Source organism: Seriola aureovittata, chromosome 13, assembly GCF_021018895.1.
Source record: "Seriola aureovittata isolate HTS-2021-v1 ecotype China chromosome 13, ASM2101889v1, whole genome shotgun sequence".
In the NCBI taxonomy this organism is placed as follows: Eukaryota; Metazoa; Chordata; class Actinopteri; order Carangiformes; family Carangidae; genus Seriola; species Seriola aureovittata.
In genome coordinates this window covers 1,478,165-1,495,000 of record NC_079376.1, presented here as the reverse complement: position 1 = coordinate 1,495,000, position 16,836 = coordinate 1,478,165, and the positions used below count along the sequence as shown (strand labels likewise).

The following is a 16,836-nucleotide window of genomic DNA, read 5'->3' as shown; positions in this document are numbered from 1 at the left end:
GGATCTAACATCAGTGTCATCATCTGGAGCCGGACGACGTCACCTCGCCTTCATTAGACCAACGATGAGATAAGAAATAATCCAAGCTTTTTCATTCCTCCGCGCCCCGACAGTCAGAGCAGCGGCCATCTTGTTTTCAGGTTGTCCGTCCGTCTGTACGTCTCATTCTCGTGGACACGATGTGTCAGTGACACCTCGACGGAACTTCTTCAGATTTGGCAAAAACATTCACTCAGACTCAAAGATGTACTGATTAGATTTTAGTGGCTAAAGGTCAAAGGTCACAGACTTGCGAGGGGCGATCTCATCGACAATGAATATGACACAATGTCATTGAGAGGATATAAGCGAAGTAATAAAAGAATAGATCATCTGCATGAAACCTTAAAGACACAGCAGCAGAAAGACAAACGACATCATTAGAGGAGGAAGTGTGAGCGGCGGCACTTTGAGTTCACAGATTAACCTGCACTGGTGGTTAAAACTAACACACCTACAACCACCGCTGCTGCTGCTGACTGCTGGTCCCTGTGTTCAGGCTGAAGACGGCTCGGGACGCAGCGTCTCGCAGTGGCTACGCTCTGGCTCTGGGGGCGCTGTACCGCTACACCGGAGGGATCAGCTCACCCCAGCACCTGTCCACCTGCCTGGGCGTCCTGTTCACCCTGAGCCAGGACAGCACCTCACCTGAGGTCCAGGTACGGACATCTACATATATACAGTCACGTTTGTGAGGATCAGCCAGTGAGGTGATTCAGCTGCTGTGGTTTGGACCTGATCCTAACTCTGCTGTCCCTCCATCGGGTCCAGACCTGGTCCCTCCACAGTCTGTCCCTGGTGGTCGACCTGTCCGGCGGTCTGTATCGAGCCCACGCCGAGCCGTCCTTCACTCTGGTGCTCCGGCTGCTGCTGTCGGCTCCGCCCACCCACCCCGAGGTTCACTACAGCCTGGGACGCTGCCTGCACGCCCTCATCACCTGCCTGGGCCCCGACCTGCAGGGTACGGCCCCCGCCACACTTGAGGACACAGAAACAGAGGAGATGTCAGGAAGTCTCTGAGTCAATGTGTGTGTGTGTGTGTGTGTTTGTCAGGTGACGGCGTGGCGGTGTCCGGTCTGCGCTCCAGCTGCCTGGTGGGATGTGGAGTGATGCAGGCCAGTCCCGACTGTCTGGTCCAGGCCAGAGCCATTTCCTGTCTGCAGCAGTTGCACATGTTCTCACCTCCGCACGTCAACCTGGCCAACCTCGTACCTGCCCTCTGTGTGAGTACACCTGAAACACACTGCCTGTCCGTGTGGTCGTGTCCCATCATCTCCCTCTGCTGGCGCCATGACGTCACAACAACACACACCACAAATAATAAAAAAGGAGGGTTGAGTGTGTGTGTGTTTTGACCCTGTGTTGTGTCTTACAGGAGATCTTGTTGGATTATTCCATGTTGGTAGGTCTCTCTCAGGCCTGAAGCTGCTGCTTGTCTCTGTTCTGCTTCTCTCTCCTCTTTTCTTTTACACCCTCAACACTTTTCTGAGTTTTCTGTTGCCGTGGAGACAAACTGGGGAACATAAACATGTTTTTTTTTTTTTTCAATTCTTTATTTAAAGGTTCTGCAAACGATTGTCACTGCCACTAGATGTCGCACTAGAGCCCCCCCCCCCCCATTACGAAGCTCAGTGAACGTGTCACTAAACACACACAACAACACAAGAGACAACAAAAAGCAACCTAACTATCACTGCTGTGATAAGCTCCACAGCAATGCTGACAGTTAGCCAGCTAGCGATAGCAACGTTCATAATATGGGTAACAGGAAGTTAGCTAACATTAGCATGTCTACTGTAGCCGTCACTAATGAAAACAGACGTGACATTATGAAGCATCAAGTTACTGACACATGGAGGAGAAGAGAAACCAGTTCTGGGTCCAGCTTCGGGATGGGGATTGATAAGATTTAAGGGAATCGTTAAGCATAAAGGCAAATGATGTCGATGGATAGAACCAGTTGGAACCGGTTCTCGATTCCCATCTCGTAGGTCGTAGGGTTCCCTTCTCTGTAAACCAGATCAGTATCAGCTCCACGGTCGGACTGGGGAATAAATTCAGCCTTGGACTGATCCACTGGGACCAGTTGCACCGATGACACTGATGGAGCCTGTAAAGACTTAAAAAGCTGTATGGACATTTTGACGGTCCACCGGCCGAGCAGGATCTGAGCAGGTAGTCCTCAGTCCAGTCCACCTGAGCTCTGGTCTCGTCTCTTTCTTTGTCTGAGGACTTTTTAGATGAAGACGTGGTTTCTTCTTCAGTGGTGGAAATTCTGGAGGGTCACTTTTACCTGAACGCTGCACTGTGTCATCTCACCTGTAGGTGGAGCCTGTGTGTTTATAAACATCAGGTGGATCAGTGGTTTAACAGGACGGACTCACATGCACTAACATGCACACGTTACTAAAACCAGGGCCAGAGAAACTCCGATCACATCACACTCAGAGGGGGTGTGGCTTCGTTCTCTGCTCAGGACGCCATTACTCCACCATGTCTTTACAGAGAAAACTGTTGTTTCAGATCTCGTTTACAGAACCTTTAAAGGATCATTGAGAACATTTCATCGATTACAGAGAAACAGCCTCACAGTTAAAAGTAATAGAAGTATTAGAAGTGTGCAGGAAGTGAACAGCAGGAACTCTTCCCTTCTCAACTTCCTGTTTCCATAACTATTTAACAATCCAAAAAAAGGATGTATATTAACCAAGGTATTAACATGGGAGATGATCCAGTAAGTTCATTAACCAACATAAAGTGAGGCTGTGACGTCGTACGTAGGAAATCCATTTTGACAGGAACTTAATCTGTGAATTTTTTTTCAAATGTTGGTTATTTTTTTTTAATGATTTAATTATTTACATTTGAAAAACAGTGGATGAGTCTGAAACTGAAACAGACGGGACTGAGTTTCACCTGCAGCGTCTAATGAAACACCCAGAGAGCCGCACATCACAGTCTGACCTCAGATCAGAAAACAAACCTCGGCTTCACCATCTGCTTCACTCATCATTCACACTTTTTTAACATTCGCATTTTCAGACTCAGAGAAACTGAGACATTTATAACTGTCATGAATATGGATGTTGAGAGTTTTTTTTTTGTCTGTTGTTATGAAACATGTCGGCAGCTTTTTAACAGTTTTCTTCATTGTGTGTTTCACCTAATTTACTTTCACATTGTGCAGCTAACTCAGTAACACCGGCACCTTTCCTGTTGCACACCTCACAGTGAAACTACTCAGTGTTTCCTCTGGAAAAAGCTTCATCTGATGAAACTGTGATCGATCGTACAGCTGATAAAACTTCACACTTTTAGGGTTTTTAAGTTGCTGCTCAGAGACATTAGACAGAATATTAATCAGTTAATTAGATTAGTTATTTGACATAAAATATACATTTAAATAAAAATGTATTTTATAATTTCTAAGCAAAAATCTCAAATACATCCTGGTTCCAGGTGAGAAATGATCCTGCTGGTTGGACAAAGGACGTGAGGACGTCACTGTGAGCTCTGAGCTCCGGGAACTCGTCATCTGACATTTTGCAGATTATTAGAGAAAATAAGTGTCAGATTGATCAGTATTGATCAGTATCTGTAAGTTAAAGTAAACAGTGTTTAGTGTCTGAGTCTGGAGGAAACACTGTCTGTAGCTGCATGCCTCCTCTGATAAACCTTAAACCTGATCACACCTGATGTCCAGGTATAAAGTGTGTGTGTGTGTGTGTGTGTGTGTGTGTGTGTGTGTGTTGCAGGCCAACCTGTGCAGCTCGTACCTGTGTCTACGTCGGGCCGTGGTGGCGTGTCTGCGGCAGCTCGTCCAGCGGGAGGCGCTGGAGGTCTCTGAGCACGCAGTGACTCTGGTCAAAGAGCTGCCGAGACGAGACAACACACAACTCGGTGAGACTCACACACACACACACTCACACACTCACACACACTCCAGTGGTGAAAACACAATGCACGTCACCACTTCACCCCCCCCCCCCCCCCCCCCCCTTTTCCTCTGTCTGAGCAGACGTCACTATAAAGGAAGTGGGTCTGGAAGGAGCTCTGTTCACTCTGCTGGACCGGGAGTCAGATCCAGGTCTGAGGAGGGACATCCAGGAGACTCTGGTTCACATGATGACGTCCAGCGCCACCAGTGGGAAACTGGGACACTGGCTCAAACTCTGCAAAGACGTCCTGTCTGCAACCACCGGTGGGCTGAACCGTCTGTCACAAGTTTTAACCACTTGATATCAAAATAGTTTCACACTAGATACATTTATTAAACAGATAATCAATAATTAAATTAGTAAAGAAGTTAATTGGTGTCTAATGATACTTAAAATGTTTCGTTGCTGAGGAAGAACAGACGGATCACGGTGCTGCATTAATCACCACAACACAGTATTTACAGTAGATAGAGGTTTATGAGAGATATGTCAATGATCATAAACAATATTATATTATACAATATTACCAACTTTTCAAAATGTTATTGACCAAAAACATTTTATTTGATCTGATTAATGAATAAACAGATTCAAATTCTATTTTTTGAATTACATTTCCTTTCAACCTTTTTTTAAATGAGCTTTAGAAACGTCACATTTGTGAGTTGTATGTTTTCATTTTGACGCATTTGTTCAAATCTTAACTCATGGTCAATTTACGAGATTTTTCTGGAGCTTTTAACCACATCTTGAGGTTTTCATCAGCAGATGAACTCACTAGTTGCCATCTTCTGACCTAAGTTTGGGAAGGTTTATTGCAGATCATACATGGGAATGATGAAGATCCTGAGAAGCTGTTTAAAGCTCTGGAGAAACCGAGTAAGTGGACCTTGAGTTTACAACTTTCACTCTGACTCTCCTCAGACTGTCGGGCTCCAGTGGAGGCGCGTCAGGATGAAGAGGAGGCGGACTCCAGCAGAGACGATGACTCCTCTGCTTTCAGAGCCCGGCCCGAGTCCGGCGGCCCGTTCACGGCCCTGCGTTGGGCCACGCGCCGCTTCGCCATGGAGTGTGTGTGTCGCATCATCGCGCAGTGCGAAACCGCCGACCCGGCTCACTTCAACATGACTCTGGCTCAGGAGCGACGCCTGCACGAGTCCACCGGTAAGACCCCCGCCCTGACCCGGGTCAGTCTGTGCTGATGGACGCCTCACATCTCAGTGACCTTTCACCTGTCTCTCCTCAGACTTCCTCGTTCTTCATCTTGGTGACCTGGTCCGAATGGCGTTCATGGCGGCTACAGATCACAGTGACCAGCTGAGGCTGGCGGGTCTTCAGACCCTGCTGGTCATCATCAGGCGCTTCTCAGCCATCCCCGAACCGGAGTTCCCCGGTCACGTGATCCTGGAGCAGTACCAGGCAAATGTGAGGACCCGTCAGTCACAACGCAGCGTAGTGCGAACTGCTTGTAGCAGCTGTTTCCTGATTGGCTATGATTATTTTCACTATTGATGAATCTGTTTATTTGTTGTTTATTGTTATTATTATTATTTAGTTTTCTGTTAATGGACTGATGGTTTGGTGAGTTGTAGTTGGTTCTACAGTGTTAATTTGTCCTCGAGAGAAAGACGGTGAACAGACAAATTTACATGTAAAGTCTCAAACTATGAATAACAGCTTCTCCCTGAATGTTCCTGTTGTGTTTTACCACCAGTACATTCAGGTTTTTACAGAGTTTGAACGTTTCTTTGGGGGAGGTGTCGGGGGATAACGGCGCTGCCTCTCAAGCTCTTTACACGGATCCAGAGGCTCAACAGACTCAACTTTTAAAGAAAAAAAAAAACATGTTGCAGAATGAAAACGGTTCGAGATGCTGAAACAGAGTCTGTGGATTTATCTCGATCTCAGAAACTAGTTTCACAGATCTGGTGACTCGACTGTGAAGCTGCATTAAACTCTGAAATCTCCTTCAATTGGAAGATCTTTGATTAGTGCAGTTCATAGACTGTGTGTGTGTGTGTGTGTGTGTGTGTGTGTGTGTGTGTGTGTGTGTGTGTGTGTGTGTGTGTGTGTGTGTGTGTGTGTGTGTTTGAAGGTTGGAGCTGCTCTCAGACCAGCCTTCACTGCTGACGCTCCTCCTGATGTCACTGCGAAGGCCTGCCAGGTGATCAATCATCAATAACTTTACTGATCCTGATTGACAGATTACTGTTATAATCCAGATTAGCTGAGGTAAATCCTGCAGGTTACCAATCACCTGGACTGTTAGACTCTGAACATCTGATTGGCTGCTGAGACAATGAAAGTGTTCCCACTGTAATCTTCTTTAACCTTTGACCCCGTCCTCTCCTCTCCAGGTCTGCAGCGCCTGGATTGCCAGCGGTGTCGTCAGTGACCTCCGTGACCTCCGACGTGTCCATCAGCTCCTGGCCTCCTCATTGGCTAAAGTCCAGGTTGGGAGTGACACGTCCAGCCAGCTGTACAACGAGGCCACGGCTACCATGGAAACACTGGCCGTCCTCAAGGCCTGGGCCGAGGTCGGTCTTAGTCATTTTTGTTGTGATGATTATCTCTGCAATAACTCTTGTAAACAAGATTATAACTCATGTAAACAAGATTATAACTCTTGTAAACAAGATAATAACTCATGCTAACGAGATAATAACTTGTAAACGAGATAACTCATGTAAACGATGGTTTAAATATTTGTTGAAAAGTTCCGGAGGTTGGAGAAGCAGCAGCTGGTTTGTAGAATTGATCTGAAGTGATTTCGTGTGATTTGGTGTCTCAGGTTTACATCGTGGCCGTTCAGAGGAGCAGACAGAAGGAGAGCCCTGGGAGGACGGCCGACCTGTCAGTCTCCTCTCTGGCCAATGACAGCTCGAGCTCTGAGTCAGGAGGGGCGGGCCTCCTGAAGTTGGTCCAATCAGATTTGTCGACGCTGAGTCGTCTGTGGTTGGCGGCGCTGCAGGACTACGCCCTGCTGACTCTGCCACAGGAGTACGCACCACAGCTACCTGCGACAGGTAGGACGCCCGGGGGGAGGAGGGGCTTCCTGTTGGACCTGTTGAGCTCTGACATTTGTTTGTACAAGTTGTTGTTTAACTTTTCATTTTAACAGTTCATTGACATTTTGACATTAGAAGAACATTTAAACTGATGTTTCAGATTCTTTCCAACCTCGTTCCCAATGAGGAAGTGAAACCATCAATATGTTGTTAATATCAGAGTCTGATCATTTTATTATTCACAGTCACAGTGAGATCACGACTGCAGCCATTTTGTTTTCTCCTCCTCCTCCTCCTCCTCCTCCTCCTCCTCCTCCTCCTCTTCCTCCTCCTCCAGGAGGCTCCTTCTACACAGCAGAGACTGTGAACCAGGCCAGAGCTCACTACTCCTCCTCCTGGGCTCCCGTCCTCCACGCCACCTCCCTCTGGCTGCACAGCACAGGTCAGCACTCCTCCTCCTCCTCCTCCTCCTCTTCCTCCTCCTTCTTGTCACTCTTCCTCACTCCTCCTCTTCCTCTTCCTCCTCCTCCTCTTCCTCTTCCTCTTCCTCCTCCTCCTCACTCCTCCTCCTCCTCCTCCTCTTTCTCCTTCTTCTCCCTCCTCCTTCTTCACACTCCTCCTCCTCTTCCTCCTCCTCCTCCTCCTCCTCACTCCTCCTGCTCCTCCTCCTGTTCCTCCTCCTTCTTGTCACTTCTCCTCCTCTTCCTCTTCCTCTTCCTCTTCCTCCTCCTCCTCCTCCTCACTCCTCCTCCTCCTCCTGTTCCTCCTCCTTCTTGTCACTCCTCCTCACTCCTCCTCTTCCTCTTCCTCCTCCTCCTCACTCCTCCTCCTCCTCCTCCTGTTCCTCCTCCTCCTCTTCCTCTTCCTCTTCCTCCTCCTCCTCCTCACTCCTCCTCCTCCTCCTCCTGTTCCTCCTCCTTCTTGTCACTCCTCCTCACTCCTCCTCTTCCTCTTCCTCCTCCTCCTCACTCCTCCTCCTCCTGTTCCTCCTCCTTCTTGTCACTCCTCCTCCTCTTCCTCCTCCTCACTCCTCCTCCTCCTCCTTCTTGTCGCTCTTCCTCCTCTTCCTCCTCCTCCTCCTCCTCCTGTTCCTCCTCCTTCTTGTCACTCCTCCTCCTCTTCCTCTTCCTCCTCCTTCTCCTCCTCCTCCTCCTCCTCCTTCTTGTCCCTCTTCCTCCTTCTCCTCCTCCTCTTCCTCCTCCTCCTCCTTCTTGTCACTCCTCCTCCCCCTCCTCCTCCTTCTTGTCGCTCTTCCTCATCCTCCTCCTCCTCCTTCTTGTCACTCCTCCTCCTCTTCCTCCTCCTCTTCCTCATCCTCCTCCTCCCCCTCCTCCTCCCCCTGCCAACATGGACAGGTGTTAAACAGTCAGGTGTGTACCTCAGGTTTTGTGATGTCAGACGACACACCTGCCAACCTGTCCAGACCGGCCACGCCCACCTCTATGGGACAGACTGACTCAGTGGGCGGAGCCAAGAGTCCGGAGGACGTCAACGCCGACAGACTGCACCTCATACTGGGTAGGAAACTGGTTTCAGTGGAAGTGAAAGCAGGTTCCAGTTCAGTCCCAGTAAAGCGAGTTGTGTGACTGTGCAGGGATCAGCGTGGAGTTCCTGTGTTCGCCGCACTCCCACGACCAGATGGAGAACATCACGTCGTGTCTGCGGGCGCTGCGGGCGCTGCTCGACGTCTCCTGGCCCCGAGCCAAGATCGGAAACGACCAGGTGAGAAATGTAGTTCAGAATCCAGAGTCCAGACCAGAGTCCTGAACCACATCAGAATCCAGGCCTTGATTCAAGACCAGATTCCAAACCAGAATCCAGATTGTTCAGATCACAATCAAAGCTAGAACTAAATCCACATTAGAGGCAGTAATCCGGACCGGGATCCTAAAGTCCAGGTAGGGTTCCTGAATAGAATCCAGAAGAGTCCGGTCCAGATTCAAGACCTGATCCAGAACCAACTTCAGGCTAACCGTTAGAGTTTAGATGAGTTGGACAGAACCACGTGTCGACTGAAACAACGTCATGTTTGTATTTTTACTTCCTGTTTGAGTTGAAGTCTCACAGTGACGCCCCCCCCCCCCAGGCTCTGAGTGTGGAGCTGCTCAGCGTCCTCCACAGACTCATGGTGACCAGGGAGTCGGCGTCCGTTCAGCTCGCCGTGTTGGATCTGCTGCGACAGATTGTGGCGGCCGCTCAGGAGCACGTGAGGGAGAAACGCCACAGCGCCGAGGGTAAACGCACAAACAGAGACAGATCAGAGGGGGGGGGGGGGTTTAGTGTTTGATCCACTGGCTCAAGACCAGCTCGTCTCGTGGTTCCTCTGCCCGGCGACAGTCAGAGCAGCAGCCATTTTGTTTTCAGGTTGTCTGTTTGTCCGTCTCATTGTCGTGGACACGATATCTCAGTAACGCCTTTTTGGAACTAATTCAAATTTGGCTCAAGTGTCCACTAGGAGTCAAGGAGGAGCTGATTAGATTTTGGGAGTCAAAGGTCAAAGGTCAGTGTGACCTCACGATACACATTTTAGCCATTACTCAAGATTTCACACACGGTTCGTATTTAATGACTCTGGAAAAACAGGGACGTGACCTGGAACCTGTGCGAGTGGCGGAGGGATACGACCACGAGGAGGTGACTGTAGTTGTACAGTACGAGTTCACATCGTGACCCGGATTCACGTGTGACCGACTGACGCCGTGTAAAACTTTATTGCTCCACAGTGGATGACGGCGCGGCGGAGAAGGAGACGCTGCCAGAGTTCGGGGAGGGACGGGACACCGGCGGTTTGATTCCCGGACGCTCGCTGGTGTTCGGAGCGCTGGAGCTCTGCCTCTGTGTACTGGTCCGGAAACTCCCACAGCTCAGCCCCAAACTGGCCGGAACCAGTCCAACTGGTATGAGGGGGGGAGGAGGAGACAGCACGAGGAAGAAGAGAAAAGATAAAGAGCTGAAACATTGTGTGTGTGTGTGTGTGTGTGTGTGTGTGTGTGTGTGTGTGTGTGTGTGTGTGTTCAGGTCCTGGAGGTTCAGTGTGGAGTCTGACGGACAGCGACTGTCAGCTGGTGGCGTCGGCTCTGTGTGTCCTGTCTGAGCTGCCGTCCGTCTGCTCCCCTGAAGGTAGGGCGGGAGTCCTGATCCGAGACCCGTAACCTCGAAACATATCTAGACCAGAATCCAGAGGAGATTCCAGAACATAGACCGGAATGAGGGACAGAATTCAGACCAGAATATACTGTAGACCACAACCCAGAGCAAAATACAGACCAGAACTCAGACCAGAATCCAGAGTCCAGGCTAAAATTCAAGACCAGATTCCAAACCAGAATCCAGGTTGGAGTTCAGACCAGAATCCAAGGCTAGACAATAATCCAGACTGGGATCCTAAAGTCCAGGTAGGGTTCCTGAATCGAATCCAGGCTAGAATTCAGTCAGAAGTCCAGAAGAGTCCGGGCCAGATTCAAGACTCTAGAGCTTGATTTGAATTCTAGTTTGATCCAGGTCAGAATCCAGAAAACTCCAGGCTGAATTTTGGGATCAGAGGTTTAGACTCAGACCAGGTCCCAGAACTACAGAAAGAGTTGGACAGAACCACGTGTCAGACTGAAGGAGGCGGATCTTATAAAACTTTAATACAAGTATGAGGCTCCTGTAACTTCATCACTTCTTCACTCACTGCTCCAAACGGATCCGCTCTTCGTTCAGTAACTGATCCGTAATGACGACATTTCATTTCCTGTTTGAGAATAAATAGATAAATAAATAACAGGAGCTCTCTGATTGGTCCGTCCTCCTGCAGGCAGCGTGTCCATCCTCCCCACTGTCCTCTACCTGCTGCTGGGAGTCCTCAGAGAGCTGGTCCACCTGCCCGTCACACACACAGGTACCACACACACACACACACACACACACACACAGGTACCACACACACACACACACACACACACACAGGTACCACACACAGTCACACACAGGTACCACACACACACACACACACAGGTACCACACACAGTCACACACAGGTACCACACACACACACACACACACACACACACACACACACACACACACACACACACACAGGTACCACACACACACACACACACAGGTACCACACACACACACACACACAGGTACCACACACACACACACACACACACAACACACACACAGGTACCACACACACACACAGGTAACACACACACACACACACACACACAGGTACCACACACACACACACAGGTACACACACACACACACACACACACACACACAGGTACCACACACACACACACACACAGGTACCACACACACACACACACACAGGTACCACACACACACACACACACACACACACACACAGGTACCACACACACACACACAGGTACCACACACACACACACAGGTACCACACACACACACACACACACACACAGGTACCACACACACACACACACTCACACACACACTCACAGTTATCAAGGAAAATCAGAAGAAAGCAGTTTATAACGTCAGCGACTGAGAAAAGAAACAGAAAACCAAACATTTGAATTTTTTCGTAGTTTTTTGACACTTTTAGCCGAGAAAAACAATAAAAAAGAATAATAACAAGAACAAAAACAGTAGAGATCCAACAACTTCTTAAACAGACTGAGCACATAAATAGAAAAAATGAAAACAATAACCATTTTTAAAAGTTTAATAATAATTTAGAAAGATAAAAAACACAAAAGTGCCGATGAGAGGAAGTGGAGGAGAAAACCAGTTAAAACATGAAAATAGTAAAATAAATGACTTCAGTTAAACTTCCTCCTTTAACATCTCGACCTCCAGGTGTCCCAGCCGCAGGCTCAGGGGGCGGGGCTTGTCTGGGTGTGGTGGTCCAGGCGGCGCTTCAGGCTCTGAAGTCCGTCCTGACGTCTCCGATGAGTCGACAAGAGAAGAGCCGAGGAGCCTGGAACCTGCTGCTGAGATCAGCTCTGAACACACTGCTGGGGCTGTGGGACACTGGTACACACACACACACACACACACACACACACACACACACACACACACACTGCAATCATTCATTCGTTATTGGTAAATGGTGTGTGTGTGTTTCCAGGGGACTCTGGCTGTGTTGTGGACCAGATCAGCCTCCTCACAGCTCTGACCGTCTTCCTGCTGTCTGCTGGTCCTGACGTCTGTACGCCGGAGCCTCTGCACGCGCTCTGTGTGCAGCGCTTCACCGCCAGTATGGATGCCAAAGACTCGATGGTCAGTATCACACAGAGAGAGAATGAGTGTGAGCACTTTATTAGGAACACCACACTGACACATGCAGGGGAGAACATGGTCAGCAACAATACCCACCTTCCTCAGGAGGCCCACCTTCCTCAGGAGGCCCACCTTCACCAGGAGGCCCACATTCACCAGGAGGCCCACCTTCACCAGGAGGCCCACCTTCACCAGGAGACCCACCTTCACCAGGAGGCCCAGCATGAGGAAATGAAACGATAGACCTCTGTGGGAGTTTTCAGTTGTGAACTCTGGTGTAACGACAGTAAATCTCTTTCCTCCTGCAGGTTGTGAGTCGCTGTTATCAGCTGATGACGTCGGTGTTTCAGGCTCAGCCCGCCGTAGCCGTCCCGTACATCCAGGCCCTCGGCCCGCCGCTGGTTCGATTCCTCCAGGTACTGAACCAGAACTGGCAGGCACACCACACAGGACTGACCTGAACTCTGAGTGTTTGAGGACAATTGTATTGATTAGACGATGTGTTCATGGTCTCATGTGACTCCTCCTCAGAGGGCAGAGAGGAGTCGACCTCAGAGTCCAGAGGAGCTGCTGGGAGTCCTGGAGGGGGTCCGAGCCCTGGAGGCTCTGGTCCAGGCTGCTGACGAGTCCCAGCGTGAGTAGAGTCAGGAGCAGAACGCCGTAGAACGCAGTCACAGGTCATTTTAATGGTCCCAGCGCCTGCGACTCTGTGGGAAATAAAGAAAAGAGATGTAAATAACAAACATCTGTCTCTGTGTGGGACCTCAGGCCCTCAGCTGGCGGCCATCTTGCTTCCTCTGCTCATCTCCTTCCTCCTGGATGAAAACGCCCTCGGCTCGGCCCCCGCAGCGTCCCGGTCTCTCCACGAGGCGGCGCTCAAGGACCTGATGCGTCTCGGCCCCCAGCACTCGGCCGTCTTCAGGTACACATCACACACTAATCTGCGATCTGGGTAGACTGTGTGTGTGTGTGTGTGTGTGTGTGTGTGTGACTTCAAGTATGAATACACTATGACCTGAATAACACCCCCCCCCCCCCAGATCTCTCATTGCGTCGTCTCCTCACCTCAAGTCTCGTCTGGAAGCCGCCGTCAAGGGAAACCAGGAGAGCCTGAATGCTAAAGCTAGTGGCGCCACCCGCAGCGCCGCCAAGTCCTCCCCCAGCATCACACTCAAAACCAACTTCCTGTGAGACGAGCCGACCGCAGATCAGCAGCACCGAGGTCGATCTCCTGGAGCTCGTGCTGCGTTCACTGTCCGCCTGGACAAATGCTACTGCATGAAGTCAATTGGGCGTATCGCTAACCTGCAGGAAAAACAGCTGTGTTATGACATCATTTCCTCTTTCACTAAAGAGAAGAGGATCTTCTGTTGTTCAGGGCGACGATCATAAACTTCCAAACACTCCACGCTGCACGTCACTAAATCACACATCATTTCACTGAGGCGTAATGATTTCACGTATCACGTCTGCGTGTCCTTGAACGCAGCTTCATCCTCCACCTGAAACAGTTGGTTCATCTTTTGGCAAAAGAATTTTCTCTGAATCTGAAACGCTGCTGTTTCTGAAGTCAAGAACGAACCTTCAGCTTAATCAATAACAATTATAACAACAGATTAATCCATCAAAGTTATTGATCAGATATACAACGTGACGTTCTGCAGCTTCAGCTTCTCCAGTGCGACAGGATTTACAGACTGAGTCTCCGTGTGACTCAGCTGTTGTTCAGACAGAGGATAAATGTTGCGTTCAGGGGCCACAGCTTACGATTAAAATCATCAGTTCAGAGTCCGACTGTGTCTGAACAACAGTCCAGAGAAGAAGACAGGAAACCAGACCACGTCACGTTAGAGAAGCTGGAACCAGAAAACTCTGCTTCAGTTTTACATCATCAGTTCTTCTGTTGCTCAGTGTAAGGAAGGATGTTTACCTGCAGCAGGTAATAGGAAACTGTTTTAACTTTAGGTCTTATTTCATATCAGACATGACGAGTATGAGGCTCCTGATCTTGATCCTGATCCTGATCAGTTCAGAAAGCTGTAAATCTTAAATCGTAAGTTCTTCCACAGGAGATGACGATGACGAGTTTCGTTTTTTTAGGATGAAAATCATCAGTTTTAATGATCTTATCACCTATGTTTTATTTCTTATTTTAACGTGTTATTCTGTTCTAGTTCTTCTGAGAATCCAGAGAATGTGAAGAACTTCGATTTATCAGCTCAACTCACTGACAGATCAAAGTTTTCAGTTCCGTCACACTGAGACCAGATCAATGATTTCAACAAACAGGAAGGAACGTGGCGTTTGTTTTACTAAACAGGGAAGTTTGAATGTTTGAACGATGAACTTGAGTTTTATTTTTCCAGAAGTGGATGTGTCGTGTTTTGGAAACATGATACATGACAAAGTTTAAAGCTCCTTATTTTCTTCCTCTTCTATGTTTTATTTGAAGTGTTGATCCATCAGAAGCTATAAAAACCATCTCAGTGTAGTTTTACATCTCCTCTCTCAGGCTTCTCTCTGGAGCTCTAGTAACAACAGGTCGGTGAGCCAATCAGAAGAGAGGAGGCTCTGAGCCTCTCTTCTGATTGGCTGACTGTTTTCTGAGTGATCCAATAAAAATACAGCAGATTTCAGGTAAAAACACTCAGAGAAACCAAATCCTGCAAGGTTTGGATGGTGGGTCCAGGTGGGCGGGGCTTGGTGACTGCTTTGTTGTGACATCACAAAGTTCCAGAAGTCCTGACGGCTGGTTTTAAGGCTCAGTTTCTGAATACAGGCTGTGTGCATTTCTCTGTGGACTGAGGCTTTGATACTTTCACAGTATTAATATAGAAGCTAGAGCTGATCTATAATCACACTACACATGGACACACACCTTCACACTGGAGGAGCTTTAAAGTAAAACTGAATGATAAACTCAAGACTAGTGTGGAAGTGAATTAGAGCCACATGGGGGAAGTAACTTTGTGAAAAGGTGAAATGTTGAGATTAAAGTTGGAAAAAGTTTTAGTTAAGAGAAAAAGAGAATTATAAACTTTAATTAATTGGACCTTGTAGAGTCGTCAGGCTGATTCCAGACCTCTGGACCGCTGCCGGTGTCTCGTGTACGAACCGGTTCAGACCCGACACATTTCTGCAGTTTTGAGTTACTCAACTCTGAACTCCCCTTGAAGTGGGTGTGTGTGCTTATTTTACCAACCAGGTGGTGCCAGGTGGGTGGGTGACAGCGAGGCTGGTCAATTTCTACTCTCTCTAAACTCCACCCACCTGGTGCCACAAGTACAGTGAAACAAACGGCAGCAGTCCACCTGTCCCAGCTGTGTGATCAGGTGCGTCAATGAGGGGGAACATTCAGCCAGTCCAGACTTTTATTTTGAAATAACTGTTATTTGGATGTACAATCTGATGTTGGGAATAGAATAAGCTTCTTTTCCTGTGTCACCGATATCAAAAGGAGGTCAGGGGTTAAAGGTCACAGTTGACTCATCATGTGTGACCCCTAAATGAATGTCAGTAACAGAAGAGCTGGAAGGAAGAGATGATTTTATTTTTCTAGTAAGACGACAAATCATGAAATAGTCGTATGGTAGCCTGTAAGGGACAGTTTAGCTTTCAGTAGCACTTTAGCTTAACAACACTACAACATGGTAAAATGAGACTGCTCGTGTTTTCTGCAGTTGGTTTAAATAATGTAAGTTTAGTTATGAAGGACTTTTATTGTCTAAATGTGAATTTTCATTTAAAAGAGTTTAAACATCGACATTTAACACGCCTCAGATTTACCTGCAATAATAACATTAACCAGGTGAGCTTCAGTCTTCCAGCTTCAGCAGCTTCTCTCTGCTTCACACACACACACACACACACACCTGCTGCAGGAGTGTGTGAGCTCACCTGGCCGTCAGTACAGGTGTGAACTGAGTGAATGAGTTAACGTGGTTTTCTAACAGCGGCGAGTGAATAAAACATGTTTTTCTTCTAATTCAGGCTCCAGTTTTTCTTGATCCGTCTTTAACGTGGGTCAGTTCATCAGTTTATATTTGTCTTTAATGTCCAGACGGAGAACGCGTTTTCTCTTTTATCTCTCAAAGTTACACAGAGCGAGTTATTGAAAGGCAGATTATTAAAATGACCATTTAAGATCAAGATACACAGAAATCAAACAACTGAATTTTTATGAATCAATCCGACTTTCTTTGTGTCGCAAATTTCATATAAACAATGGAACACAAAGAGGTTTACAGAATAAAAACAATAAAAACAATCTGGAGGTAAAATAAAGATAAAATAATAAAATACTAAAAATGAGGAGAAAGTGTTTAAATGAGTAAAACCAGAAGTAAAGTTGGGCATTAAAAGGAAAACAATCCAGAAATTAAACAGAATAAAAGGACATGCCAGTAAAACAGCGCAAATAAACTGACAAACAACAAAATGACATTCAAGTAAAAGTCAAACTACAGAGGCAGGTCTTGATCAACGCACTCGGCTGCACTTTTTCACTTTTAATTGTTTAAAAAAATTCTCAAAATAAAATTACTTTAAAATTTCTTATGAAATCTATTGTGTTTCAGAGGTTTATGCAATCA

The 16,836-nt window shown here is 47.7% G+C and overlaps 1 protein-coding gene across 5 annotated transcripts in view; it reads left to right on the top strand.

Moving 5' to 3' along the window:
* The window catches only part of heatr5a (HEAT repeat containing 5a), a 28,708-nt gene extending 12,479 nt beyond the window's left edge, over nucleotides 1-16,229 (top strand). For 2 of the 5 annotated variants that reach the window (XM_056393775.1, XM_056393774.1), the window contains exons 19-42: nucleotides 539-698; nucleotides 811-1,000; nucleotides 1,093-1,262; nucleotides 1,415-1,441; nucleotides 3,795-3,939; nucleotides 4,058-4,240; nucleotides 4,902-5,141; nucleotides 5,224-5,402; nucleotides 6,073-6,141; nucleotides 6,335-6,514; nucleotides 6,769-7,003; nucleotides 7,323-7,427; nucleotides 8,369-8,503; nucleotides 8,580-8,707; nucleotides 9,072-9,219; nucleotides 9,709-9,882; nucleotides 10,004-10,105; nucleotides 10,785-10,868; nucleotides 11,819-11,995; nucleotides 12,093-12,244; nucleotides 12,553-12,660; nucleotides 12,776-12,878; nucleotides 13,013-13,166; nucleotides 13,285-16,229. In XM_056393775.1, the coding sequence (XP_056249750.1) occupies nucleotides 539-698; nucleotides 811-1,000; nucleotides 1,093-1,262; nucleotides 1,415-1,441; nucleotides 3,795-3,939; nucleotides 4,058-4,240; nucleotides 4,902-5,141; nucleotides 5,224-5,402; nucleotides 6,073-6,141; nucleotides 6,335-6,514; nucleotides 6,769-7,003; nucleotides 7,323-7,427; nucleotides 8,369-8,503; nucleotides 8,580-8,707; nucleotides 9,072-9,219; nucleotides 9,709-9,882; nucleotides 10,004-10,105; nucleotides 10,785-10,868; nucleotides 11,819-11,995; nucleotides 12,093-12,244; nucleotides 12,553-12,660; nucleotides 12,776-12,878; nucleotides 13,013-13,166; nucleotides 13,285-13,435 (3,499 nt within the window). In that variant the 3' untranslated portion in view covers nucleotides 13,436-16,229. Of the gene's footprint in view, nucleotides 1-538; nucleotides 699-810; nucleotides 1,001-1,092; nucleotides 1,263-1,414; nucleotides 1,442-3,794; nucleotides 3,940-4,057; nucleotides 4,241-4,901; nucleotides 5,142-5,223; nucleotides 5,403-6,072; nucleotides 6,142-6,334; nucleotides 6,515-6,768; nucleotides 7,004-7,322; nucleotides 7,428-8,368; nucleotides 8,504-8,579; nucleotides 8,708-9,071; nucleotides 9,220-9,708; nucleotides 9,883-10,003; nucleotides 10,106-10,784; nucleotides 10,869-11,818; nucleotides 11,996-12,092; nucleotides 12,245-12,349; nucleotides 12,533-12,552; nucleotides 12,661-12,775; nucleotides 12,879-13,012; nucleotides 13,167-13,284 lie in introns of those variants that run through there. The other 3 variants (XM_056393778.1, XM_056393777.1, XM_056393779.1) reach the window with 2 other exon arrangements.
* The last annotated feature ends 607 nt before the right edge of the window (nucleotides 16,230-16,836 follow it).